Here is a 27,592-nt window from a genome sequence, read left to right on the forward strand (position 1 = left end):
CTGAAGTTTAGTTTACAACTAAAGAATTATGCTCATAGGATCTTTCTACTTCAATACATTTTCTGTGGGGCTTCACAGAAATGAGCAGTTTTGCATCATCCAAAGATAAACAAAAACATTTTTATGAGCAATTTCTTTCCAGGTTCCTGTTGCTCTGTAGCCTCTGTGTGTTAAAGAAGCTGTAAATCCCTCATAAGCTTTGATGAAATCTTTTGTCTTGTAACTGGGGCAAACTACTTTTATAATCTACTACAGTATTATAGCAGTATATATTTAGAAACAGTCAGAAAACCTGTTTGATCTGTGATGAAAGTGAATATGTTCACATTTGAATTAATGAACTTTACAGTGCACTTTCATTGTTATTTTTAGCTTATGTAAGTGACCTCAGCTATCGAGCTGCAGGTGAAGGAGACTTTTTTTAATCCAACACGGTCATGATTGTGGTTAATGAACTTTATAAATGGTTAATTGAATTTGCTTACAATTAGTCACAGTGCTGATTTTTGAGCCCAGTAGAGAACTTACATTTTGCTTTATAATTTCTAGTTGTTTTTATTTTTTCAGCCTATTTTAGAAGTTGGTACCCCCATTTCATGTAGGCTATATCCACTTCTCAGTACTCAATAGCTCATTACAAAGACCTTTGTAATTTTACTGTCTTGTATCTGGAAAGTATGTAAATGGAGGGGAAAATAAATATGAATTCAAAGTCGTAGTTTAAATATATGCAGCGTTTGGATAATTTCAAAATGCCATTACATTTCAACCGTAGCTGTTAAACTGTGAAATTGTTATCCAAGTCACTTGTTCAAATATTTTGAAAAATTATAAAATTACTGTTTGGTTTTAATGCATCATATGGTGTAATTTTAAGTTCGACTAATGACTTAACAGTCGGTAATGTTATGCTGTTTAGTGAATAAATATCAGGATTTAGTTTCAATTCTAAACTTTAGCTGGTAATTGTTTACTATATGGTTTGATAACTGGCTCTATAAATCATAATATTAAATAATTATCGGTCTACATCTGGGGTCCTCAAATCCAGGCCTTTGAAGGCCGGTGTCCTGCAACTTTTAGATGCGCCTCTGCTTCAACACATTTGAGTTAAACAATTAGCTCATTAACATGACTCTAGAAAACTTGAATGCATATTGTGGAGGTGAATCAGCCATTTTATTCAGGTGAGTTGGACCAGTGAAACACCTAAAAGTTGCAGGACACCGTTTTCCGAGGGCTGCATTTGAGGAACCCTAATCTACATTGTGGCTTTTTTCTTCTCATATCCCCTTTAATAACACAGAGAGGCACAATGAGCAGAAAATGATTTAAAATGTCTATTTAAAATGTAAGCCATAATAAATATCAATTTCCTTGTTCCTGCTCCTCCTGTTTTACTTGGCATGTTTTAAACATCAGGTGTGGCCTTAACGTGAAGGCATTAGGACCCAGGGTGCTCTGTGCTCTTAGTTAAAGTCACTGCTACCTTCAGTTTCTGTCCATCTGTCCCTGCATGGGATAGAATGAGCAACTGCCTGCTGGATCTTTCCCAAGCTCTCTGTTTTTCACTTTTTTTCTGTGGATGTGGCTCTGAAAAATCAAAAGATTTCTAGCATTCGGGAACAGATGGATGAGACGTGCACATTACCTGTTTGGAGAGCTGATGATGTTTACCTGCAACCACTGCAGCAGCTTTAAAAGCATTTCTCCAAGTTTACTTTTCAAATTTCTTGGACTGAAATTTTCCTAACTTCAGGCTCATCTTAGAAGCTACAGGAAGTTTGGACTCTACCTTCTAATTCACAGTTTTTCTTTCACTTGCTCAGCTGTCACTCTGTCACTGTCATGATATCCCATTCCCTCTTTCTAGGGTTTCATAATGCTTTGGGATCTCTGCGAGGTATCGCTCTCATTCAGAAGCTAGGCTGAATTTCATCCCTCTGTTTAAAGAATAAAGGGCAATGAAAGCAGCTTCAGGAAGAGTTAGTACTACCTGTTTGTGGAGAGGATGGGAGCTCAGTCATACAGAACTTGGAAACAAACTGAGCCTTAGTTGTGAGTTGTGCAACTTTTGTTGTTAGGGTTTTATGTATGAGTTGTATTTGAATGTAATGATCACAATCATGGGAAATGCAGCTGGAAGTGCTGATATTTCCCAGGGAAGGGATCTTAAGGAGACCAGAATAACCAGCCCAGAGTGTGCTGGGCCCCAGAAGCAAACGGCAGGACTGAAGCTTCCGATGCCGAGTGAGAACGAGCTGGAGGAACGCTTCAATGCTGCACTGGTGAGTCCTGAGGAGCATTACTTTGTGTAGCATGTCAACAGTGGAAGGAAACAAAATATGTGGACTATGTTTGCAATGTGGATATCAGAACAATCTTATCATTGTGCCAGTTACACAATGCAACCAAGGAAAGATACATAAGAGCACATTTGTTCTGGACTGATTGCAACTTTAACCTCACTGCTGGTCTGTGTTGTTGGTTGATAAATATAAGTGCACTCTGTGGTAATAAAACTTTGGTTATTTTACTTCCACAGCTTTCAAACAGCTCTAAATATTTAATTTATAAGGATTAAATCCAGAATAAGTTGTTGAAATCACCTCTAAATCAGTTACCAATCCCCTCATCAGGATTTTACCACCAACATGCACGACAATTGGAAAGTGTCTGATTAGCCCATTAATCCATGTTGATCTAGAACTCCCTTTCCTGTGGACAGTAACTCTGGGCTTCCAGCAATTTCCAGTCAACTTTGAGCATGGGTGGTTCCTGGGCTTTTCCTAAACATCCCAATTAATTTACTTTAATCTAACGACAGTTTAGAACTTTTTGATACCTTAGCAAAGTAGTGATACGTGTGAATAATCTCTGCTTACTTGTAGTTGTTTGAACTGAAAAAGTTAATCTGCAATTCCCCTCCTTAGATTAGACCAAAATTCATTGAGTATTGGTCAGTCAATAAGTGCTGCCAAACACTCCATGGGTTTCTGCTAATGGAAACTACCAGCTGTTGCTTATTATCACTAAACAGAAGCTCACGAGTCTTGACCTTGTCAAAATAAAATACACTCAACAGTTCTGCACCACTTAACATTTTAGGTCAATATATTTTATTTTGACTCAAGGTTTTATTGTAGTCATGTTTAGATATTTTGCTCAGGCTGACTTTTCAACAAATGTCCTTAATAGCACATAAGATTGGAGTATTTTGGCATAATCAATCTGTATGCATCATGACCAAACAATTGTAGATTGTTACGTGCCGCAGATAGTCTGGGTTTGTAGTTTGGAAGTTGAACAGTTGCTGTTTTATAACTTCAGCTATAACAAAGATAAAGGGGTTGAAAGATTGTTCTTGTTAATTTGCCCGGATCTCCATGCACCTCGCAGCATTTGTTTGATCAACCTGCGAGGTCGGCGTCGGTGTTGGTACACTATAGAAGACATTCTGGCCTCAAGGACCGGTGACCCACAACTTTTAGATGCGTCCCTTATCCAACACACTGAATGTCTGAATTACCTCCTCAGTATGCAGTCAGGTTTTCCATCCATCCATTATCTGAACATGTTTATCCTTGTGGGGTCGCAAGGGAAGCTGGTGCCTATCTCCAGCAGTTATTGGGCAAGAGGCGAGATACGCCCTGGACAGATCGCTGGTCCATCTCAGTTGTAGAGCACCAGCTGACAAGGACTGGAGTTGCAGACCTTTTCTTTACAGGGAAGAGTGGGAATCACTGACACTCTTTCAAGGTCTTTGGGAAATTACATTTTATTCCCCACAGCCATAGCTGGAAAAGCTTTTCACAGCCAATAAAGTCCATTTGTTGACCCACTTTTCCAGAATTGTTTGGCTTTTGCTTGTTGATCCGGAAATGCAATGCTCACATTATTCTGACACAGTTTTGTCAAAGGTTATAATGTCTTATTCTTAGATGGCAAACATTGATTGACAGTGTTCTCTATTACGGAACTGCTGTTCGTCATTACCAAGTCTTGGAGCAATAAACAGGCTGGACTCATGCCTACGTATACTTACTATAGTGATGGTAAAATAAAAAACAATACAAAAGGAACACGCAGATCTGAGTTCCAAAGAAGCTAGGTTCAGAATGCAGCCAGACAACTCGCTCGGTTATTATCCACATTCCTCTTCCCCTTGTCATTCTTATCTCAGAAGCTGGTGCTGATGTTGACGTGACACGTATATTCTTTAAGCTTACAGGCTGTCAGCTGATCTGCCAACCAGCACCTTAATATTAACTTCTTTCTTCAAAAAAGATGAATCAGTGAATGTTATCTAAACCAGCTTTCTGTATAACAGGACTATAAGTAATATATCCTCTGCAGATGTTCTATTTGTTTTCCTTGTCACTCAAAGTTTGGAGATCTCCAAGTGTGTTTATGTTCAAAATGCATAAGAAACTTTTCAAGTGACCCATTTTCTTAGAGTCCAAACAAAAAATAGTTTTATTCCTACAGAAAGAATTATGATGGGTAGAAATGGAAAAGCAGCAAAAGATCAGATGGACTGAAAATCAATTCACGTTTATGGGTTTGACGACACCTTCCTTCAAGTTTCACATGCAGTAACTGGTCAAAAAAAAACTGAAGGTAAAACCTGGTTTAATTTTTTGGTATCCAGTATTGGGTATCTATTGAGGCTAAAAGATAAAAACTTTTGCCTGACTGGGTTTTGACAGTCTGGAAAACTGGGCAAGTGTAGAGTTTGATTTCAGTGTTTTCTAGGTCTAATGAGTATGGGAGGGTGGAAATAAGAAGAGTAGGAAACTTCTCTTTTATACATCTAGGAGTTATTTGAAATCTTTTCGTCTGTCCATTTGTCATCCATTGTCCATACCCGCTGGAAGATTGCAAGGGGCTGGTGCTTAACTCCAGCAGTCAGTCATGAGGCCAGAGGCTGGGTACACCCTGGACATTAGCCCTTCTCTCCTTTTTCCCTCTTTACCTTACAAAAATGAGAATATTTCCACATTGAAAATGTGTTCAATTTCTGACTCTTCTTGGTGAAAAACAGTTTTTGTAGGAGATTTAAAATTCCTAAAAGTCTTACATTTGACCATCTCAAATTTAGGTCTTAAAACTCCTAAATATGTTTAGATTTCTGTCCTTGGTCTTAAATTTTGTTATTTCAATCCTGCTTCCATGTCACGGGCAATATCCACATATATACATTTGCATATTTTGCTTACCAAATGAAGCAGTCAATTTCTTTGTGTGCAGTATTTATTTGTTTTTCTAGTTGTGAGGTTTGGTCTGGGTTCTGCTGCAAGTAGAAAATAAACTGCACACAACAAAGATGGAGACAGAGTTAATTTAGAGGCTTCAGAGTTGAGCACCTTTTCTTCTCGGTGAATATGTTTATAGGTTTTATGCAAAACATTAACAGGGAATACAGTGGTGGGTAAAGTGTAACATGAAGATAAAAGGAGGAAGGCAGGTGACATTTAGTTCCTGATTCAAAGGTCTTTCCTCTATGTTCTTCGTAAAAGAAAAATTATGTGAAAGTTTGCAAAACTACAACAATCAAATTGCGTTTTGTTCTAATTCACCAGCCACGCAGCCATAAGTATTTCAAAATGTGCTTTCAGCATCTTTTCATGCTACTTTAATGTGTAGCATTGCACAATAATGTTACAAGTTAAAGTGTAGCATTAATCTATGACCACTATGCTATGGCCATATTGACCATAGCAGGTCACTATGAACCTTTTTGTAGGTTCATAGTGACCTGCAAAAGACAACTTGATTTTCTTTCTGTAGTGATTTAAGATGCGTGAAGCTTTTCTTTTAGTTTTATCACATTTTATCATACTCAAACATGGTTTTTGCAACAGTAGTTTGTTTCTATAAAAGTCATATCTTCAGTTAAATTGTGAGTAGTCTATATGTTGGGGAACAAAGCAGTAAAAAGTGGATTGAAAACACTTTGTAAAGCAGACATAATGAACTGTAAGCATGTCTGGAATCTGACTTGTATTTAAGTGGGGAAAATATTCCTACTTGTTCAACAAAGTTTATTTTTTATTGTAATTTATACATTGGTGTCTGCCGCTCTGTAAACATTGAGGGTTTGCCCAGTATACTGCTGCTGCATGAATCCTCCTCCGCACAAAAGCTACAGCACTTCTCCAAAAAATTAACTTATCTCCATTCAGGGTGGAGTCAATTTGCCACAGAGTAAGAAATATCAAACAACCTTGCACAGACACACTCACACCATGTAAGACAATGTAAAGAGACAAGTGTATCTACAATTCATCTTTTAGGCTGTGGGAGGGAGTCAGAGTACCCAGAGAATCCTCACATGCACAAGGAGAACATGCGAGCTCCATGCAGAAAGACCCCAGGCTGAAATTCAAACCCAGGACCTTCTTACTGCAAGGCAGTGCGCTGCCAGCTCTAATTTTTTATAGTATTTTGCAATTACAATTTTGCAATACTTTGTGATAATTGTGAAAAAGTTCAAGGGGTATGTATGCTACTACAAAGGACTACGTCATCATCTATTATATAGCTTTAAGCATTAACTACTGAAGCAGCAGTGTGGTCTACTCCAGATTTTCTATTTTAAATAGCTTCTCAGGAACATCTGCTTGTAACCAGCATTTATTGATCCTTCAGCTTCATTCATGAGGCTTCATTTATCTGATCCCTTTCATCATTGATCTCCTGTCCTTGTTTTTCACAGAAACACGTGTTTTCCTTTGCTTGCCACGTGTTTCTGACGGCTCTGCTCGTGTTTAACCAGATTTAAATGATTTGGTTAAACTGTGAGTTCGCCTCTCAGCTGCTAGATGTTAAAAGTTAATCCTTCAGGCCTTCAGTAATGCTCCTAGATGAATCTGTGCATTTTCAATTAAACTTATCTCCTAGATCCTTTACAAACTGGGCCAAAAGTTTGTAATCTGATGCTTGATACTGTGTGTAAGATGGCCAACACTGTCGTCATCGTCGTGTTGTGGCAACACACAGCTGATAACAAATGAGGTCATCACAGAACAACAAAGACATCTGACTGCAGAACTAGACAAAAGAGGCGCTTTGAATTATTAAAAAAACTTCAAGAGCAAGTATTTTCATGCAAGATTATAATGCAACTAATCAGATAATACTTTTGCATTTGTAAACTTATTGTGTGAAAAAACATTATATTCAATTGCTGTTCTTCCTCCAGAATGTCAGGTGCAGTTCTGTCTGATAACTTTCTTTTTGAAAGTCTAGAGTTTGTCACGTTTTGTTGAAGGGCTGGTTAATACATTATTTTCATTTTGTATAAAAATACTTTTTTAAAAAAACAGTGAAGCTACAACCAACATTAGGCAAATTCATGTAATTCCAAAACAAATCCAAACTTTTTAAACTGAATTTACTCCATAAATGTTGAAGTATCCAATTAATATATCAAAAATGTATTAAAACGGTGATGCATGGAATAAATAATAAAAAATAGAATTATAAAAATAGTAGAAATTATTTAACTTATTTTCAAATGCCCAAATCTGTGCGGTGTGGATATTCAGTTTATTTTAAGCTTACATATAATTGTTTAGTCTAATTTTAAAATAAGATTTCCTTAAACCTGATTAATTTTATTATCTTTGAAGCCTCAACATTGTTTTTCCTTACATTCAAAGAAATTATCCTAACTTAAAAAATTAAGCAAAACACAACAGATAACCACCTAAAAATACAAAGCATACCAATTTTGTAATTTGATGTGAAAAAATATTACTTTCAGCATGACTGTAACTTTTACAGCTACTTTTAATCTAAGTCCTGTCATCAGTTGTGTTCCTGGAGACAAATTGGACAGTTTAACCATTGCACTTGTGTTTTTTGCTTTCAGGACACGATGAATCTTCCTCCAGACAAAGTGCAGATCCTCTCCCAGTACGACAATGAGAAGAAGTGGGACCTGATTTGTGATCAGGTATGTTTAGCTTAATCATGAAGCAGCTCACTCTGCTTCTGTTTGGGTGGATCTTTGTGGCTTTAACACATTTCAGAGAGAAGATCCATTCAATACATTTAGAATATTATTGAAAAGTCCATTTAATCTTCATATAGATTAATTACAAACAGATGGACATTTGAAACTATTTCTGTTATGATGATTCTCTGCCTACAGTTATTGAATGACACTTAAAATTAGAATATCACATCATATCATAGGTTGTTATTTTTAACCTGACAAATGACCCACATTGGGACATATTCAAATTTATTGAATATGACTGTGCTTCATGTAATTAGCAACCATGAGTGTTGCAGATGTCGCTGAACTATGAAGATAACCGCTTCACCACAGTCTAATTATTTCTTGCATTTGCACCAGAGATGTGCAATCAAATTGCTGGTTTCTGTTCGCACTCAATATCACTGCACCCTGACCTCAGTTAAGTATAATTACAGGCCTCTCTGTGTTTCTCTGCATCTTCAGGAGCGGTTTCAAGTCAAGAATCCCCCATCTGCTTATTTGGAGAAGCTGAAAAGTTGTTTGGATCATGGAGGAGTCGGTTGGAAGGTACGACCTACTTTCAACATCCCAGTGTGAAGACTGGTTCCTAATGCATGATTGAGATTGATTTAAGGAAGCTGTACAACTAAAGCCAGACTTAAAACAAATCTTCATTCTTGGTTTAAAGTATTCCCCTTTGAGAATAATCTTGATGCAGAGTACCTGCTAAATCCACATTTAGTTTTCTTAGTTTATATATATATATATATATATATATATATATATATATATATATATATATATATATATATATATATATATATATATATATATATATATATATTCTAGTTTTACCTATACACTGGAAAAGATGTTGAGTAACTTGGCATGTCAAAACTACATTAGACGTAGATGACATTTTTTAAATTATGCTCGTTTTTGTTTCCTTTATGTCAGAATCTGCTTGCTGCCTTGTTCAATTTAAGTTTTGAAAAACAAAATTATCTTATTTATATACTCACTTGTCTACAGACCACTAAATACTTAGGTCTTCAATTTATACATTTTCTTTTCTTTTAGAGGGCAGCATTTACTAATTTAAATAATAACTAATAAAACTGACACGTAGTACAATGAAAGTACCCGAAAATGATTTTATTAAAAAATAAAAACTGTATAAAATAACACAGTGGGCTGCACAGTGGCATAGTTGGTAGCATTGTTGCCTGGGTTTGATTCTCGGCCCGGGGTCTTTCTGCATGGAGTTTGCATGTTCTCCCTGTGAATGAGTGGGTTCTCCCCGGGTACTCCGGCTTCTTCCCACAGTCCAAAAACATGACTGTCGGGTTAATTGGTCTTTCTAAAATTCTCCCTAGGTGTGAGTGTGTGTGTGAATGATTGTTTGTCCTGTCTGTCTCTGTGTTGCCCTGTGACAGACTAGCAACATGTCCAGGGTGAACCCCGCCTCTCGCCCGGAACGTTAGCTGGAGATAGGCACCAGCACCCCCAGCCCCCTGACCCCACTAGAGACAAAGGTGTAAGAAAATGGATGGATGGATGTATAAAATAAAAAGCTAACATTTAACTTCTAAAACATTTTGTTTTTCTCAGAGGTATAACAAACAGTTAACCTGTGAGGGATATTTAGCTCAGTACTTTTATTCAAATGTGATATTTTCTGAATAAATATGGCAATGGCCTCTTATGTACTTTAAATGTGTTTTGTCAGTTTAAGAGACGTGTTCAAGAACTGACTCAGGTCCTCAGAGAGCTGGAGATTTCCCTGAGGACCAATCACATAGGGTAAGTCTCACTGAAGTGTTACATAGTTTACATCGCTAGGTAGAGAAAAGACATTGGGATAGCTTTACAGAATTGGGAGGGGGTAGAAAAGCCACAAATATTCTGCTTTACATCCGATTGTTTTAAAGTTTAAACATTTTCTCACCAGTGTTTAAACACCAGTGGTGAGAAATTTGAGAAGCCATTTTCCTTTAATTTAAAAAAAAAACAATTTACTGATGCTGTGTGTAGAGGAAGAAAAGAAATAATTCATGTATGGATTAATTAACATTATAAAATTTGTCTGTGTTTTGTTCCTACAGTTGGGCTCAGGAATTCCTAAATGAGGAGAATCAGGGTTTGAACGTGTTGGTGAAGTATCTCTCTGCCGCTCAAAGTGCTGTTACGTAAGTATGGTTTAGAAATATCCTAAATAATGTTTTTTTTAAAACCCAGAAACAGACGTCACACAAATTATATGAAATATGTTAATCTTGCTTTTACAGTCTCTTTTGTTGGAATGGCTTAAACCAAGAACATTGTAAATATTCATCTAAATGAGTGCAAACATGGCTTTTCTTTATGGCTGTGATTTACAGGTCAGACACAGAGACGTCTGAAAACGGGGCACTGCCCTCAGATAAAGGGAAGGCGGCAGACAAGTCAGTGGAAGACCTGGGCAGAAATCCAAATGAATCCCCAACCAACCACGGCACGAAGCTTACTAAAGGGTTTACAATCAAGTATGATGCATTTCTGAGTATTGTTGATAAGGTTTATTCAGGATATCAAAGAAATGACATGTGATGAATACAATCTCATAGAATTATAGAGAAATTAGAAAGAAAAAGATCATCAAGTTCAGGAGAATTTGATGATCATGTAAACATGTAATATGCAAACCACTTAAATTAAGTTTATTTTAGCTCTAATTGTCAACAAATGTAACTTCAAAAAATTTTGCAAGATAAAGCTGAGTCTAATTTATTACAAGACAATATAATGATTATATTGCGATTTAGATTGGCTTGCAGTCTAATTGAATAAATGACTGGGTTACATTAAAATTTAGGTAATCATTTATTTACAATTCTCAAAGATATACAGTACAGACCAAAAGTTTGGACACACCTTTTAATTCAATGAGTTTCCTTTATTTTCATGACTATTGACATTGTAGATTCCCACTGAAGGCATCAAAACTATGACTAACACATGTGGAAATATGCACTAAAGAAAAAAGTGTAAAACAACTGAAAATAGCCCTTATATTCTAGTTTCTTCAAAGTAGCAACCTTTTGCTATGATTACTGCTTTGCACACACTCTGCATTTTCTTGATAAGCTTCAAGAGGTCGTCACCTGAAATGGTTTTCACTTCATAGGTGTGTCCTGTCAGGTTAATAAGCGGTATTTCTTGCCTTATAAACAGTCATGAAAATAAAGAAAACCCATTGAATTAGAAAGGTGTGTCCAAACTTTTGGTCTGTACTGTATGATCTAAAGAAACACACCTGACTGCAACAAGTGATTGTTCCAAAACCAGAGTTATTAGGAGTTGTCATTTGCTGATCCCGCTGGGGAATGAAAGTCAAAGAAATACCAGACCAGGACAGCATTCTAGAATAAGAGAACATAAAGTCAATAGCAACAGCAGCGCGAGGAGCAGCTTCGTCCCAGGAAAGGAACAGCTTATCACAGATTTACTTGGCTGCTCATACATTCACAAGCTCATTTCTACAAATGATTGAATTCAGGTGTTTCAATTGCTTCCATGGCCACAGTTGTATGAAATCCAGCTCTTGTGCTCTTGTATTATCTCAAGAGATCAGCAAATACCAGCATGGTTTTGTGATAAAATGCCACTTGTGCAAGACGTTCAGTCAATAACTTTACTAACTACTTTCCACAGGAAACAGATGATAGCTGCGCAATAAAGCAGAGGCAACCTAGCCATGAGGTAGTAATTTTTTGTAAATGAATAGAGCGGTGCATAGTGCACAGAGGTCACCAACATTCTGCAAGTCAGTAGCTGCAGACCTTCAAAACGTTGTGTCCTCCAGATTACATCAAGAACTGTGTGTGGTTAATGAGGTTCATAGAGGAAGGTTTCCATGGCTGGCAGCTGCATTCAAGTCAGAGTTTTCCTAGCTGATCCCAATTTCTAGTTTTCTTTGGTTATTCTTGGCTTGACCAAATCTGATCTAGCATTTTTAAAGTACTCCAACACTAGAAATAACTGAGCTGTTGATTCTTTGATGGGAGAAGTAATTTTGAATCTAACATAAAATGAAGGGATTACAAGATTGTCCTGACTTTTAAAATGAAACATATGTCACCTAAATTTTATAAATGTTTTATTTAACTGAAAAAATGCACCAAAAGTTAAGTGTGGACTAAAAATAGATGATCTCAGTTGAATTTTCTGTTGATCATTTTAAGATTTTTGCTGAGATGCAATAATATAAACTTTAATGATAAATTGAGAACCAGTTTCTGTGAAGTTACTGAGACTGCTGCAGTTTCCAAGCTGACTTGACCTCGGGTACATGGATAAACTCAACTCTAGAGTCACGCATTTCCTGAACTGTCTTATCTTTTACTGATCTGAGGTCACTTCATTCTTTTCATGGCGAGTATGAAGGTGTTGTCTGGAATCCCTTTGAACAAAAGATGTTGAAATGTACAAAATGTCTCAACCGGAAAGACTCATAAGGAAAGTGTGGACTCACGTTAACTTCCCAGTGTTCTATAAAAGATTATAAAAAGTTCAAACTTATATTGGAAATATAATAAATTGACTGTTTCAGCGTTTAGTTGTAAATCAGTGGTTTTTATAAGGACAGTTGCATGAAATCTGCTAGAAGCTATTAAATAATAATGACTTAGGTTTGTCTTCTGTTGTTTGATGCAAGCAAAAGAGTGTTTTTCACAAATTCCTGACATTATTTCATGTATAAAAATGTATTTAAAACATTATATTATTTTTAAAATCTATACGTGTGTGTGCGTGTGAATGTATGTTGGTGCAGCATGTTCCACTTCTGCCTGATGGATTAATTGTTTTCCAACAGGAGAGCTCAGAGGCCGTCACGTATCGTGACTCAGAAGGACGACATTCATCTCTGCATCATGTGTCTACGTGCCATCATGAACTACCAGGTATATAAATACTTCCACTCGCACAAGGAAATAACTTTTTTTTCCTTGTGTGAATAATTATCACTGTTAATGCGTTATTGCAAGAAAAATACTTTGGGATGCTTTAATGAATATGTATATTGAAATAATAGTTCTAACTTTGAATTGAAATGAAGGTGGTGACTTTAAAGCCTTTGTGTTTTTTAAAAGTTATAACTACTATGTTTAGATTGCATTTGTATCGAAAACAAACAAAAAAAAAAACATTCAATGCAAACATGACCTTTTAAAAAGTGTCGTTACTGTCGGATCTCCTTTTTTTATCTTTTGCAGTTTAACAGATTATTGGCTTAGTTTAGGTAATGTATTGGGCGCTTTTGGTAAAGTGAGAGAAAACTTTGCTAAGACTCACGATTTTGTCTTTTTTTAAACAAACATGAAAATTTGATAGATGTCAGAAAAATGTTTTAAATACGAGCAGAAATATGAATCATTTGCAACTGAAATAGTACAGAGAATATGTAGAAGTATCCAGCTTTATGTAGCTAAATAAACTCTGGGCTTATTATAGTTCTTCTGGCCTGCAGTGGGACATTTCAGGAGAATTTCATGTTCTTTCAGACTGTTTGAGATGCTGAGTTGGATAGATGTGTAGGATAAGATATTTAAAGTTTAAAAACAATTGGTATTGTTCTGATGCCTTGTTAAAATTAATGTATCAACTCTTTCTGAATTTTATTGGCAGTCTATTTGAAACCCTGGTCACTATTTATACAACATACAAAAAAGAGATGAGATTTCAGTAAGTTTTGCTGACCTCGATTTCTAAAATGTGCAATATTACAATAATTTTTTTATGTTTTCAGTCAGGGTTCAACCAGGTGATGGAGCACCCAAGCTGTGTCAACGAGATCACGCTCAGCCTCAACGACAGGAACCCCAGGTGAAACCAGGATTATGCCTTCATAATAGCTGTTAATTACACAAAACCTAACATTTACAGTCACTCTTTAACAATCAATACATTTTTATTTATGGCGTTTTTAGTAAATATCAGCTGTTAAATTCTCTTTAAAATAGCAGCTCAATATTTTCTCTTATGAGCTTAATATTAGACTTAATCACGTTCCATATTTCCAGTTCCATCATTACCTCAGAATTGCTTCTGAACCTGAATAAAATCCACGGCAAGGCAAGAATTCAAATTTCTGTATAAAACTATCAGCGATTCCAGTGATTCAGTGTGGAGTGCTTTAGGTAGTATCTGCATCTTACATTTTGTATTATGGCTTTTCAGCAAATATAATTGAAAATGCTTATAAAATTGCAAATTCTCATCTTAAACTGAAATTAGCCTTAATGCTAAATTGAAACTTTTGTCTAAAAAGTGCTGTATTTATTTTGGTAAATAAATTTTTACTCTTCTCAGGACCAAAGCCCTGGTGCTGGAGCTGTTGGCAGCTGTATGTTTGGTGAGAGGAGGCCATGACATCATCCTGTCCGCCTTTGACAACTTCAAAGAGGTCAGATAACAGGCACCCATGTAATCAACATTCAGACTCTGTACAGAGCAGGTTCCTGTCCTGTGGAAATGCTTGATTTGATGGAAATTGTCCGAGGTTTAGATTTTAGTTTTTACTCCCAATCTAAAGTTCCTTTGTCCTTCCCACTTTGTTCAGCTAAAGAAAAAATAAGTAATTTAGAAATAAATAAGAAATAAATTCTGCTTCAATCATAAGAAGTAAGATATATTTAAAGTCTGCATCAGCACGACAGAAGCAAAATAGGGAATGAAAATCTATTAAGTTCTGAATTTTTAGAAAAGGAGCTTATTGTTTCAGTATTGTTGAAGAAGGTCTATCCATATTAAGTTTGATATAAAAAATACAAAAAAGAGAAAATGATAAGAATTCAGTTGCAAAAGTGAAACTGTTCTATTAACTAGATTTAGTACAAAAAGTTTGACATATTTCAGTTATTTTGTTAACTTTGATTATGGCATAGAACTAATAAACATTCTGTTTTCTCAAATAATCTGAATATAACCAATATAAAATAAGTTTTAATACATTAATATAAACCTACTGAAAAGCAGGCTCACGTAATGTACTGTAACTGAACTGAAAATGCTCAGTCGATGTTTTGCATGAAAAACTGCATCACTGCAACGTAGGAAGGAGCAGAGTCTGTTGTTCTGCTGAGGTGCTGAGAAAGCCCAGTTTTCAAATCTTTTCTGCATCGTTGGCTCTGCTGCCTTCCATCTTTGCTCTTGATGCTCTAATTTTAGCTGCAGTTCACACGTAAATCTTCCCCATAGCCTTGAATAAACTTTCCTCAATCTTCTCAAACTCTACTTATCTCTGTTGCTTATGATTTTTTTTCCTTTTGAGTTTTTTCCTTCCACCAAGTTTTCCTTTAGACACGTTGAAAATCTAGTGCCGATCTTTCAAATCTTACCCTGATTATGGAGTGTCAGTAGTTGACAAAATATCAAAAACAGTGGTCTTGATTGTGTTGACCATAACAAGACAACTTATTATGAAGCGCCATTATCAAATGGTGAACAAAAAGGCCATAACTCCTTTGTATTAAACAAAGTCCAGAAATACCATCTCTAACTTTTCTGGACTATTTTCTGAAGTCAGAAAAAAAAGGAAGCAATTGTTTTCACTTTTCAGAGCAGCTCAAACAGAAAATTCATGCTTTTTTCACTTCTACTAATCTGCTCTAAGTCATACAGCATTTAAAAAAATTCTGATCTATTTATCATCAGAGCTCACACCAGCACCTCCATCCAAGTGTTGCCCCATCCAACAAAACTGTCTGAAGGAGTGTTAAAAGGCCAAACACTCACAGAACCTCTGACCTTTGCTTTTCTTTTCAGTAGCTACAGCAGTCACTGAGAGCCGCTGCAACCATTCAGACAAAGAGACAGGAGGGTAAACCTGAACTAGCAGCATTTATTTTTACTACAGGATGTTACAAACCTGCTTTGCAGCATGTTTCATCCTCTGAGCCATGAGAAAGGAATGCAGTTGACTGCTTTCAGTCTGAGATCCTAACTCTCGAAATAAACTTAAGACTTAAGGTGCACAAAACAAGGAAGCAATCACACTTAAATGTTCTGAACTCATTGCAAATGCTGCTTTCCTTTCTGCAAACCATGTTAGTTAGCAGTAATCGACAATGCTGTTTGCCGTCGGGAAGAGATGAGGAAGACAATAGTTTTTCTTAATTTTAGTGGCACAGCAGCACCGACATGGGTGTGAGTCATAAGAGAGATGATGAGAGATCCTGTGCTTCTACCGTAGACGCAAGTGGGCGGCGGGCCAGGAGGCGGTTTATGTGTCGCTCGGCAGCAGAGGTGCAGCTTTGTTTGGGCTCCTGCATTATTTAGTGGACATGAGTTTGCAAAAAGGAGCTGGTGGAAGTTTAGTCAGTTGTATAGCAGAAGGGGGGACTGATGAAGTGTTGACAAAAAAGAAAACATTTAAATGTAACCACATACTCAAGCATGTTTTTTTTACTCTTGACTGTTCTTTTGTTTGATCTTTTCTGGAGCTGGAAATGGTTGTTGATTCTACACAAGTGGGAAATCGGTAATCTTCCTTTCTTAGCAGTGTTCTCAAGTAGATTGTGTGTTTGCCAAGAAACACATGACAGCATTATCAAAGCATTATCTGCATTCAGAGGAAAAAGTCCACTTAGAATTAGGCATACTGCCCCCATGTGTTCACTGCTGCTAAAAACTGTACCATGAGCAGCATATAAAATAAGAACATGTTTGTTAATATTTCCCTTTTTTCTCTCTCTCTCAGGTGTGTGCAGAGAAACGGCGCTTCGAGAAGCTAATGGAGTATTTTCGGAAAGAAGAAAGCAACATTGACTTTATGGTAAACCTCGAATCAAACAGAGATTTTTCAAAGTATGACCTGCCATATTTTGAGAAATATGGCAGGTCATACGCATATGCAACAAATAAGTACTTGGAAGAAATTCAAGCTTCAAAGATTTTAAACTTTTTTGGGGGGAAATAAACATCAAATCTGAAGCATTGAAATTGATAAGTTATATTGATAAATTAAACAAGCAAGTGCAGCTGCCCAAACTCTACCACCATGTGTGTCACATACTGTACATCAATCACCAAGCTCTTCTAAACAGATCAGAACTACTTTATGCATAAAGAAGCCAAAATTAGTCCAAAATATCCGTGGTTTTACAGCCTTTTTTCATTACTAATTAGGTTAGATCTGCACTTCTTTTAAAACTTTTATTTACTTTTGATTAAAACAGTGGTTAGTGACAGGAGAGATGCACTTCGCTGTAAATTGAAATGTGTAAAAACATCAAGGTTAGGATCAAAGTTCTCCAACACATTCAGTTATCCACAACACTGAGACTTGCTTAGCAAAATAACCTAAAAACGTGAAAATATTCCAAATCTGATTCTGGAGAAGTATCTGAAAGAAAATGTTGAAACAATCTTTACTTAATCTCTCCACTAGGTGGCCTGTATGCAGTTCATCAACATTGTGGTCCACTCAGTGGAGAACCTGAACTTCAGGGTCTACCTACAGTACGAATTTAGCCAACATGGCCTGGATTACTACTTGGAGGCAAGTTTGGTCTTCCACCCTCTGAACATGATAAAAACAACTTTTAAATATTGGAGCAGACACACCGAACACCTCAGATCTATGTCTCATTAGCTCAAATTAAACTTGAAGGTAATGCTTATATCTTTCCATTGCAGCAGTTGAAGTTTACAGAGAGCGACAGGCTGCTGGTCCAGATCCAAGCCTATTTGGATAACGTGTTTGATGTGGCAGCTTTGCTGGAGGATGCAGAGACCAAGACCACTCTGCTAGATCACATAGAGCAGCTGCAGGAGCTCCACACAGAGGTGAATCAACTCCTCTTTAAGGGACACTTCACACACACTATAGGGAACATTCAGGTGTATTCCATCTCTTTTTATACTATTAATACAGCTATTTAGATTCTGTAACTTTTCAGGGACAATGTCAGTTTTGGAAAAGGTTTTCTTTAAAGTATTTTAGCTGCAGTAAAATGACTTTATAGCAGAACTAACATTAAAATCTGTGTAAAGCTATAACAAAAAAAAAATCATTAGGAGAATTTCTCAGGTAATTAAACATTCCAATCCGTTTACATTCAGCTACAGTTAATTGGTATAGATTTTGCTTTGGAAGCAGAAATATCTAACTTTATCTCAAACACTAAAACTTTACCTTTTCATGTTTCAGCTGAGCTCCAAGCTTCAGGAAACTGAGATGGGGGCGATGCAGAAAGTCTCCGAGCTGGAGAAGAAGCTCATTCAGACCTGCAAAGAGGTGGACCCCTTAAAGGTACCGTACAGCTGATGCATGCTCAGAAACACCTAGTGTGCTGTAACAGAAAACATCTGAAAGATGCCATCATCCTTTTGCATTTGGAACATTTTACACAGTAACAGTGTTCAAAGCAGGAGAAACCAGAATGAAACAACTTGAATTGTTTTAAAAGCTGCCTGAACAGAAAATAACAGATCAGAGTTTTAAAGGCTTCATCGCAGCTCTTTTTAAAGAGTTGAGATTCTAACGAATGGAAACACAAATAGGCAAACACACACCTAGGATTGCTGGGAGATTTGCTGCCACCTCCCACAATTCCCACAATAAATTCCCACAATAAAGATGGAAAAGAAGAACATTATAGAAGCAGTAATTCAGAATGGTAATATCAACAGCCATTAGATCAGGAGTGGTGAGGAAATGTTAAAACTGTTAAAACAGGAAAAATGAGGGGTTGCAGTCACACACATTAGCTACAACAAGGGGAACATAACCCGCCTGCTGTGCTGCCAAAATACTCACATAGTCTGAGCTACTAAGACCGGTGTAATGTGAGTCATTTATATTTATTTTGGTTATTATGGAGGATGAAATAAACTTTTTCAAGCTGTTGAACAAAATAAATACATTTTCTGTTATGTACTTATAACAGAAATACATAACAGAATAACATAAGAGAATAGTCTTGGCAGACTATTCTCTCATTAATCACCATCACTATACTACAGAATAGTCTGCTATATAGTGACTATATAGCAGACTATTCTGCTCATTTAATTGCATTAGGTGGCACTTTCATTTTGCTCCCAACTCCTTGTTGGTTATAACTCTAACAGAAGTGGGGTGTGAATAATTATAGTCCTCACTCCTCAATATTTAGCCGAAAGTAACTGTAAACAATCAATAGGATAACACAGCTGTTTGCCAGGTGCAGGCTAGAGCACAGAACAATGCGTCACTGATTGTTCCTACTATTGTGACTGCGGGTCAGTTCGCTACGTACTACCTTTGTAACTAATGTATGTTCTGAGGATTACAAAAGTGATTGTTTACGCCTTCACGTATGTGGCTTGTTTTTATGTGTATTTCTGAATCTAAACTGGATTAGAGATTAAAAGTGGAGACTGCTTTGGCTTTATTAGATGAGACAGAAATTGCTTAATTTGTGTCTCTTTTAGCGTGTTTTCAGAAGTTAGCAGTAGGGATGGACGACATGGACTGGAAAGTTTCACTGTATTTTGTGATATTTACTGCTACAATAATTAAAATTATGATAATAAGTATTGTTATATCTTTTGTCCACGTCTTGTTGTTAAAAAGCCAAAAATAACTTTAACATCTGCCAGAGGTCTTCTCACCTCAGCAGGATTTTTGATGTGCTGGGAAGTTTTAATTAACTGCTGCAGAGATGTCCTGTTGCTGGCCATGAACATGACTGTTCCCAATAAAATGCTTTTCTTAGACATTCAAATATAAAGTAATTTCAAAAAATATTGTCTACTAAAACCCCCACATTGTTACCTACTCCATCTATTAATGCCCACAGAGCTGTTTTTCTTCCCCTTCATGTTCTTGTCTACAGTTTGTGTGTGTGTGTGTGTGTGTGTGTGTGATTTTAGTAATTTTAAGTGGCAAGAGATGTGAGGGTGTCCCAAGTTATCCCTCACCAGAAAATAAATATATTTTTTTAAATTTAACAGAAAGATTTGCCTGCAGTTTAGTAAGATCTTCTGTTTTATGACTACAGCCCGAAGTTGCAGGGGAGCCAATCAGCAGCTGACATTCAACAAAGGAATTCAAGTAGGCAGCTATAGGACACCTGCAGATGAATTAATATGAATCAGTGCATTTATTTGGCATGTTTATGTGTGCAGACTCAGAAAGTTTTACTCTGCACCTCATTTAATGCTACCCATTTTGGATCAGCAGCCAGATCAAGCAGGAGACGGACATGAATCCTCTGGAGAGCTGAAGGAGCTGGAGCTGAGGGTTCAGGCTCTGGTGGAGCAGGGCCTCCTTCGAATGGACCACACCCCCTCTGGTGAGCTGGTCCTTCAGGTGGTCCAGCGGGAGTCACGAAGAGGTCAGCACAGAAGCGTAGTTTTAACTAATCAGCTGCATTTGTTCTTTAATATTCTGAGAAGTCTCCTTCCTGAAGTTGTTACGGTTTATGCAGCACGTCAAGATTTTATTTAAAGGCTCATTAATGTGCAACGTGTGCAGACTTTGGAGGTTTATACATCATGTGACTGATCCTTGCAGACACTGTCAGTGATCAAATAGACAGTACTTCCACCTCCCCACAATCTCCAACCACAGCACCACCGAAGTTTCAACCTCCTCCGCCTCCTCCTCCCCCACCACCGCCTCCTGCAGGCGCTGTGGCGCAGCAGACAGGAGGGGGCTCAGGTGAGTTCACCATCACAACTTTAAACTGTTTTGGTCTTGTGGACTGGGGTTCTGTGCCGTCTGGAAAATTGTGTTTGATCTATGTTCCAGGACTGGAAAAGTGCGGAAATAGAAAACACAAGTTTGGAAAATCTGTGTCCAGATTTTGTTTTTACGTGCCCATCTAAATGACCCAAACTTCATTTTACAATCTGGATTTTCCAGATTTCACATTTCACATAAAGTCTGACCTTTGCAAAAGTAATAAAAATAAAGATTGAAGGTTTTAGGTTTACTTTAAAAAAAGACTGAGAATTCTGAACATGAGACTATGGAAAAACACAGAATTTTGAAAAGTCTGTAGAAAACCTGAATGTCTCAGTATATTTCAAAGGTCTACAAAATGGCAAGATTTGTTACCCTGGATGCTTTTGAAGTCTTAGTTACTTTAAAATGTCCTGAGAAAGTAGAAAGTATGCAGCACAGAGGTTGTGCACCACTGAGAAGTCATGGAGTCCCAGTGGACACATTGCTCAAGTTTGATAAGTTTTTTTCCCTGTTATTAAAACCCTCTCTAAGGAGAACAACTGGTTTAAAAACTGATCATCTAAACATTTTCTTTATTTCTCTCACAGACAAACAGAAGAAGCCCATTCAAACCAAATACCGCATGCCGCTGTTCAACTGGGATGCTCTGAAATTAGACCAGGTGGAGGGAACAATCTTCAGCGAGCTGGACGACCAACATGTCTTGCAGGTTTGATCTGTTTGTGATTTATTTAATTGAGGTTTTTCTCAGTGAAAGGAAGATAAATCTTTTTTTTTTTTTTTTTGTCTAAAAACAGATCTGAATTTGAATATAATCTGAACATAATGCTTTTATTCTTCTTCATTTAACCCTCCTGTTATGTTGCGGGTCAAATTGACCCACGGACATTATTGCTGTACTTCAGACACAAAAATCAGGACTCCTTTGAGATTGATTTTTTTTTTTTTTTTTTAATTGGTGAACACTTCTGAAACTTTGGCTAGGCTTGGGTCTATATCTAGCAGGAGGTTTCTAAGCTATAAAAGTCTTCCATCATCATAAACTCATAAAAAACTACAAATTTGGCTGGAAATATTTTAGTTGTGAAAAACAGTCATGAGCTTCAAACTAGAGCTGCACCACAAATAAATCTTAGAATAATAAGAGCAGCATGTCTGATAAGCAGCCAGCTGAACATTTACTATTCATGCAGAATGCAGATATTTGCACTGTAAAGGGCAGAAAGTTTAAAAATGTACTTAAAAAGTACTTCTAAATGCATATTAATTTTTTGCTTAAAAATAAGCACAAGTATATTCCATAAACAGTGTGTAGCACCCTTTTCCATTCTATTCGAGAAAACTAAAATGGAGGGTGCTTGGGTTCGACATCAGTCCAGTACCCCAATCGGTGTGCGGCACCAATGACCTACCTTACGACAAATACGACCCAGAGGAATGTCGAAATTTTAGGCAAAATGATTCAGCCTAACTTTATTAAACTAAAATGACAGAAAACTTATTATTTAGTCACCACCGTAGCTTTGTAGTTGAAAGACCCTTCAATAGGATCTAAACAAACATAAACCTCTTTACATAAGGCAGGATAAATAAAATATTAACGGCCACCCTTTTTGTTTTTCCACAGCACCAGGACAGAACAAGAAATGTCCAATTATATCAATATACAGTTCTAAACAAAATATAACCCAGTCAGTTTGTTACTCACGACCTACAGGAAAGTGTGAAAACGTTGCAGGCCTGTTAGAAAAACAATGAGTCGAAATTCACTTGCAAAACATTGAGAACGTTGCAATTCACTTGCAAAACATTGAGAACGTTGCAATTCACTTGCAAAACATTGAGAGCGTTGCAATTCACTTGCAAAACATTGAGAACGTTGCAATTCACTTGCAAAACATTGAGAACGTTGCAATTCACTCGTCCTCTCCTCGACTTCCGGTGAACGCAGCTGAACAAGTGGTGGTGAAGCGGCTAGCTCACCTAGCTTAGCTCAAAACTCGTCAGGACTACTTGCGTCTATCTCCTCTGGTTCCGTCTCTCTCGCGGCGACCAAGCTCTTCTAACGTCTCCTGAATTTCGTCCTCTTCCGTACTTTTGTCCAGTTTTTCTCTCCCTTGAGTGTGTTTTCTTCACTTCTTGTCCGCTCGTCTCACCCCGTTCTCTACCATCATGGTTCTCCTGTCCTTCTTCCTCCCGTCCCCTCTTCTCTCAACCAATCACGAGTCACGCACCGGACGGACTGTCTCAGTGACCAATCAAATGGCAAAGCCAAATAAAATACACAGTGCATCTTACATCATACTAACACTTCTTTCAATGGCAATATTTACATAAAATAATGCTCTTAGTTGATTTACAAATAATACAGTTTTAATTACTAAGTAAGCAAATTACTTAATAGCCACCTTTACCCTTTAAATTATTGAAATATTAAAGTAAAGGAAAATACTACTGTATTTCTTCCAGAGACAAGAATATGAAATCCATAGTTATCACCAATGTTATGCTTTAGTAATTAAACGTTCACTTTTAATATATTTGGGTCTTGTCTTGAACTATGTAAGATTTCTATTAACCTCAACATACGTCATTACAGTAACCTCAGTTTACCACAGGGCTACAAGTGTTAATAACAGTAATATGCAATATACTGTAATATTTTGCAGCTACTGCTTCTGTTTTAAAAAAAAGCATTTCGTTCATGTAACACATTATTTTATAGTTTACCTAAAACCAAAAATTATTTTTATTCAGGGTTTTATACCTGATATTCTCACACCATCAAACCTCTAACTTGATTAAATTGGTGGATATTAGCAACACACTTGTGCAGTTTCTGCTTTTGCACTAAAACTGTACTTTAAGTGAACATACTGAGATTTTAAGTAGAAATTTCTCTAAAAGAAATATTGGGTATTTAAGTTAGAACCTTTTAAAAGGAAAAATGGATGAAAATCTCTGGATTTAGGTCTTAAAAGTTTCTACTCTAACTCTAATTACAGGATATTAACTGTAAATTCATTTAAAAAGAGAAAACCTTCAGCCTTTTCTTTAAACTCCAATGTTTCTGCTGCTGTTTCTGTTTCAGGAGATGGACATGGAGGCTTTCGAGGAACAGTTTAAGACCAAAGCTCAGGCCCCTCCGGTAGATCTGGGCAACCTGAAGAAGAAAATGGCCGGGAAGACTCCCAGTAGAGTGTCTCTAATGGAGCCCAACAGGGCCAAAAACCTGGCCATCACACTGCGCAAGAAATGTGTGGCTACTTCAGACATCTGCAGCGCCATTGAGACGTACGTGCTGAACTTTAAAACTGTCAGTTGAATGCATCGACCAGTAAATTCAGAGAACTGTTATTCACACAGGTACGACCAGCAAGCTTTGAGTCTGGACTTTCTGGAGCTGCTGGAGCGTTTCATCCCCACAGAGTACGAAATGAAGCTCATCCAAACCTATGAGAGCGAAGGTCGGTCGCTGAACGAGCTCAGTGAAGAGGATCGCTTCATGGCGCGCTTTGGCAAGATCCCAAGGCTTTCACAGAGGATCAGCACACTGACCTTCATGGGCAACTTCACAGAAAGCATCCAGAACATCCAGCCTGTGAGTTTATATGGCCTGAAATGGGTCTCTGCCAACTGACAAAACAGAAATGTCAAATGGGTGTATGTGTTGAAGTTACTGTTTGGTTTTAGGGAAATCATTTTGTAAGGCTGCTTGTTTACCTGAAACCTTTATCAAATTTTCATTGTCGTCTTGCAGCAGCTGGACGCCATTATTGCAGCCTCAATGTCTGTCAAATCGTCCATAAAGCTGAAGAAAATCTTGGAGGTAAATATTTTCATTTACATGTTTTGTGAACTCCTGACTAACACATCTGCAGATGAACGCATTGCAATGGTTAAATATTTCTTCCAACTTTATCTAAACAGAAAAAACGTAATAGGTGTATCACACAGTGCTCCACTTGTTTCTGATTCATAGATCATTTTGGCGTTTGGAAACTACATGAACAGCAGCAGGCGAGGGCCAGCATACGGCTTCCATCTGCAGAGTTTAGACTTGGTGAGAAACGAAACTGGATTAAAGTTTGAGTCTGCACCCTCAAGTAGCTATGAATTTTAGATGTCACAGTCTCTATTTTTTCTTTAACTGCTCTGCTGACTCCTTTAAGCTACGGGACACTAAATCAACAGACCGCAGACATACGCTGTTGGACTTCATTGTCAGGATCATCCGGGAAAAATACCCGGATCTGCAGAATTTCTACACTGAACTGCACTTCCTGGACAAGGCAGCGCTCGGTAACCTCCAACATCACCCAAGTCTGACCTACAAACAGCACCACATGTGTTTATAAAATTTGAGCATGTCCTGTCTAACAAAAAAGCTAATCAGAGGGAAACGCCACAAGTGACCAAAGTTTTCATTGATGGAGTATTTTTCTTGCACAGCTCAATACATCTGTGCAATCAGATTAATGGTTTACTGCCAGGCTTCTGCAAAAATTTTCACTGTGCATCACCGTTTTTTTTTCTAGCAAATTTGTTTAATGAAACGACTGGATAAAAACGACCCCCTCTGTGGTTCCAGTTTTGTTACAAATTAGGCCGATTTGAGAGAGAAGTTAATAGGAAACGCCACGGAAGACGACATTGGGGGTCCAATTCAGCAGCTCACACTTTTCTGAAAGACTATTTTTCTCTACATTACTGTGAACACTGTGAGACTAAGATTTCACTTCATTATCAAATAAATCCTATTGGTTTATCTGTACTTTGTACTACAGAAAGGTGACAAAATAGGCAAAAATGTTCACTTCAAGTTCACAAAATCATAGAAATGTACTTTTTCAAATGAAGAAAAGTTCTTTAAAGATATAATTTGAATTAAATAAAATTAATATTTATAATGTTATGCAGTAATGTGGCTGAAATAATGGTGCTGGAAAGAGGATGCAAAAAGAGATCTCTTCATTTCCTTATTAACGACAGCTTCTTTCATTATAAACCTTTGTTTTTCTGTACTGCAGTATCCTTTGACAGCATCCTGAGGAATCTGAGAGCTCTGGAAAGAGGCATGGAGCTGACCAGGAGCGAGTTCTCAGCAGAAGAAGAGAACCCTGTCCTGAAAACGTTTCTGGACACCAACTCTCCGCTTCTTGACTCTCTGACTGCCGAAGAAAAGACTGCCCAGGTCAGCATCAGCTAACTCAACTCATTTACATTTATGTTGCTTTTGTTGTTGTTGTGTCTACTCCTCACTCTTGTTTTGGGGTCATTGGCATTCAGGAAACATATGAGTCGGTCGTGGAGTACTTTGGAGAAGATCCCACGATGACTCCGCCCTCTGAGTTCTTCTCTGTTTTTATCCGGTTCATAAAAGTGTACAAGGTCAGAGATTTCATAGCTAAAAAGCTCTCTAAACAAGTTTTAATGTTCAACAGTAATGAATCTGATAGTACTGTGGAGTTTATAACCAGTTTACATCTAAACTGAGATTTATCTACAGGTTTCAGTCAGAATAATGTTTTTATTGTTCTCTGACAGCAAGCTGAGCAGGACAGCAAGGGCACAGAGAAACAGCAACGTCCAACCTGTGACGATCACTCAGCTCCTCCCAAACCAGAACCTCCGAGGAACATGGTAACAGCTCAGCTTCTGTTTTCTAATAATTTTCACAGATGCAGCCAATGAAGTGTCCTGTTGTTTCAAAATTATTAGAAGAAACTTTCAAAGACTCGACTACTTCCACTCCCTGTACAACAACAAAAGACAGAAATGAGATACAAGAAATTAAAGTCAAAGACAAACAACAAAGTTTTTATGCAGTGCACTCTTTTCACGTGTCGTGCCGCAGCATTTCATATGCTGTGATATCTCGAGAAGGCTTCTTAATTGCTTGACTTTTAAAAAAATAATCGTTTGTATTCGACACCAGTGGCATTTATTCAAAAGCAATATTTTTTTGTTGTTGTTGCAGATTCTTCAAGTTTCTTGACTTTTTATTTAAATATTTAAGTTTTAGAATTTTTTTGTCCAGTTATTTGAAGCTTTAGGATCTAACCACTTGTTTGAAAAAATATTCAAATACATTATATGCACATCAATTTTAACTACCGAATCAGATAATTATGTAATAATAAGCATACAAAATTTAAGACGGGCAATTGCACTGTTTATTGGACATCTATACTTTTTCCACACAGATTGATCTAATTGTAACTGTGCATGGTTTTGAAAGGGGGTCCTGCTTAGGTGTCAAACAAAACGATGAACTCTGTTTTCAGAAACAAAATCACAATTGTAGAAACTGTTCTAAAAAAATCTTGAGTGAATTTAACTTACCAGAAATGTTAATAAAACAGTGACCTTTCCCACAACATGATTTACAGATAATACAGATGAATAAGCTCAACTCTGTGTAAATAACTACTGATTGAAATTTTTCAATCAGCCTTTTAAGACAAATTGAGCATTGAGGGTTTTTCCCCCCACTTTTTATAATCCTAAGGAACAAAAAACAAGTTTGTAATTTTGGGAACTTATTGACTCAGATGTAATTCATCATTTGTTTCATTTAGGACTAAGCTTAGAGAATACAACCAGTATTATGTTGGAAAAAATACAAAAGCTGGTTTGAAGTGAAACACCAACTTTCTGACATCAGCAGCTGGATAAAGATCTGGTCATGATTTACTGTGGTATTATCTGTCCCTTTTTATACCTTGAATTAGATGGGAGTTGTGTCCCCTGACAGCTTTCTAGCAGAAGCCAATCTGATTAGTAGCTTATATTGCAACAAGAAAACCAACCGCAACCTAATAAACTGAAAGACAAGGGTCCCTGGGTGTTTTGATATCATAATTGATCCAGAGACATGATTTAATAAC

At 37.1% G+C, this 27,592-nt stretch overlaps 1 protein-coding gene across 2 annotated transcripts in view; it reads left to right on the forward strand.

Annotated features, from left to right (window-relative positions):
- The first annotated feature begins 1,517 nt into the window (after positions 1-1,517).
- Positions 1,518-27,592, forward strand: part of LOC102234488 (formin-like protein 1) — a 28,119-nt gene continuing 2,044 nt past the window's right edge. The window contains exons 1-24 of one of the 2 annotated variants that reach the window (XM_023341533.1): positions 1,518-2,288; positions 7,877-7,960; positions 8,471-8,554; positions 9,717-9,790; positions 10,093-10,176; positions 10,369-10,512; positions 12,843-12,930; positions 13,776-13,852; positions 14,339-14,432; positions 16,728-16,802; positions 17,418-17,528; positions 17,666-17,815; positions 18,180-18,281; positions 20,193-20,349; positions 20,529-20,675; positions 21,290-21,411; positions 23,794-23,996; positions 24,069-24,303; positions 24,463-24,531; positions 24,685-24,765; positions 24,875-25,004; positions 25,733-25,896; positions 25,992-26,093; positions 26,250-26,345. In XM_023341533.1, coding sequence (XP_023197301.1) covers positions 2,091-2,288; positions 7,877-7,960; positions 8,471-8,554; positions 9,717-9,790; positions 10,093-10,176; positions 10,369-10,512; positions 12,843-12,930; positions 13,776-13,852; positions 14,339-14,432; positions 16,728-16,802; positions 17,418-17,528; positions 17,666-17,815; positions 18,180-18,281; positions 20,193-20,349; positions 20,529-20,675; positions 21,290-21,411; positions 23,794-23,996; positions 24,069-24,303; positions 24,463-24,531; positions 24,685-24,765; positions 24,875-25,004; positions 25,733-25,896; positions 25,992-26,093; positions 26,250-26,345 — 2,871 coding nt within the window. In that variant the 5' untranslated portion in view covers positions 1,518-2,090. The remainder of the gene's footprint in view (positions 2,289-7,876; positions 7,961-8,470; positions 8,555-9,716; positions 9,791-10,092; positions 10,177-10,368; positions 10,513-12,842; positions 12,931-13,775; positions 13,853-14,338; positions 14,433-16,727; positions 16,803-17,417; positions 17,529-17,665; positions 17,816-18,179; positions 18,282-20,192; positions 20,350-20,528; positions 20,676-21,289; positions 21,412-23,793; positions 23,997-24,068; positions 24,304-24,462; positions 24,532-24,684; positions 24,766-24,874; positions 25,005-25,732; positions 25,897-25,991; positions 26,094-26,249; positions 26,346-27,592) is intronic. The other variant, XM_023341534.1, reaches the window with a different exon arrangement.

The sequence above is a fragment of the Xiphophorus maculatus genome, chromosome 10, assembly GCF_002775205.1.
Source record: "Xiphophorus maculatus strain JP 163 A chromosome 10, X_maculatus-5.0-male, whole genome shotgun sequence".
NCBI lineage: Eukaryota > Metazoa > Chordata > Actinopteri > Cyprinodontiformes > Poeciliidae > Xiphophorus > Xiphophorus maculatus.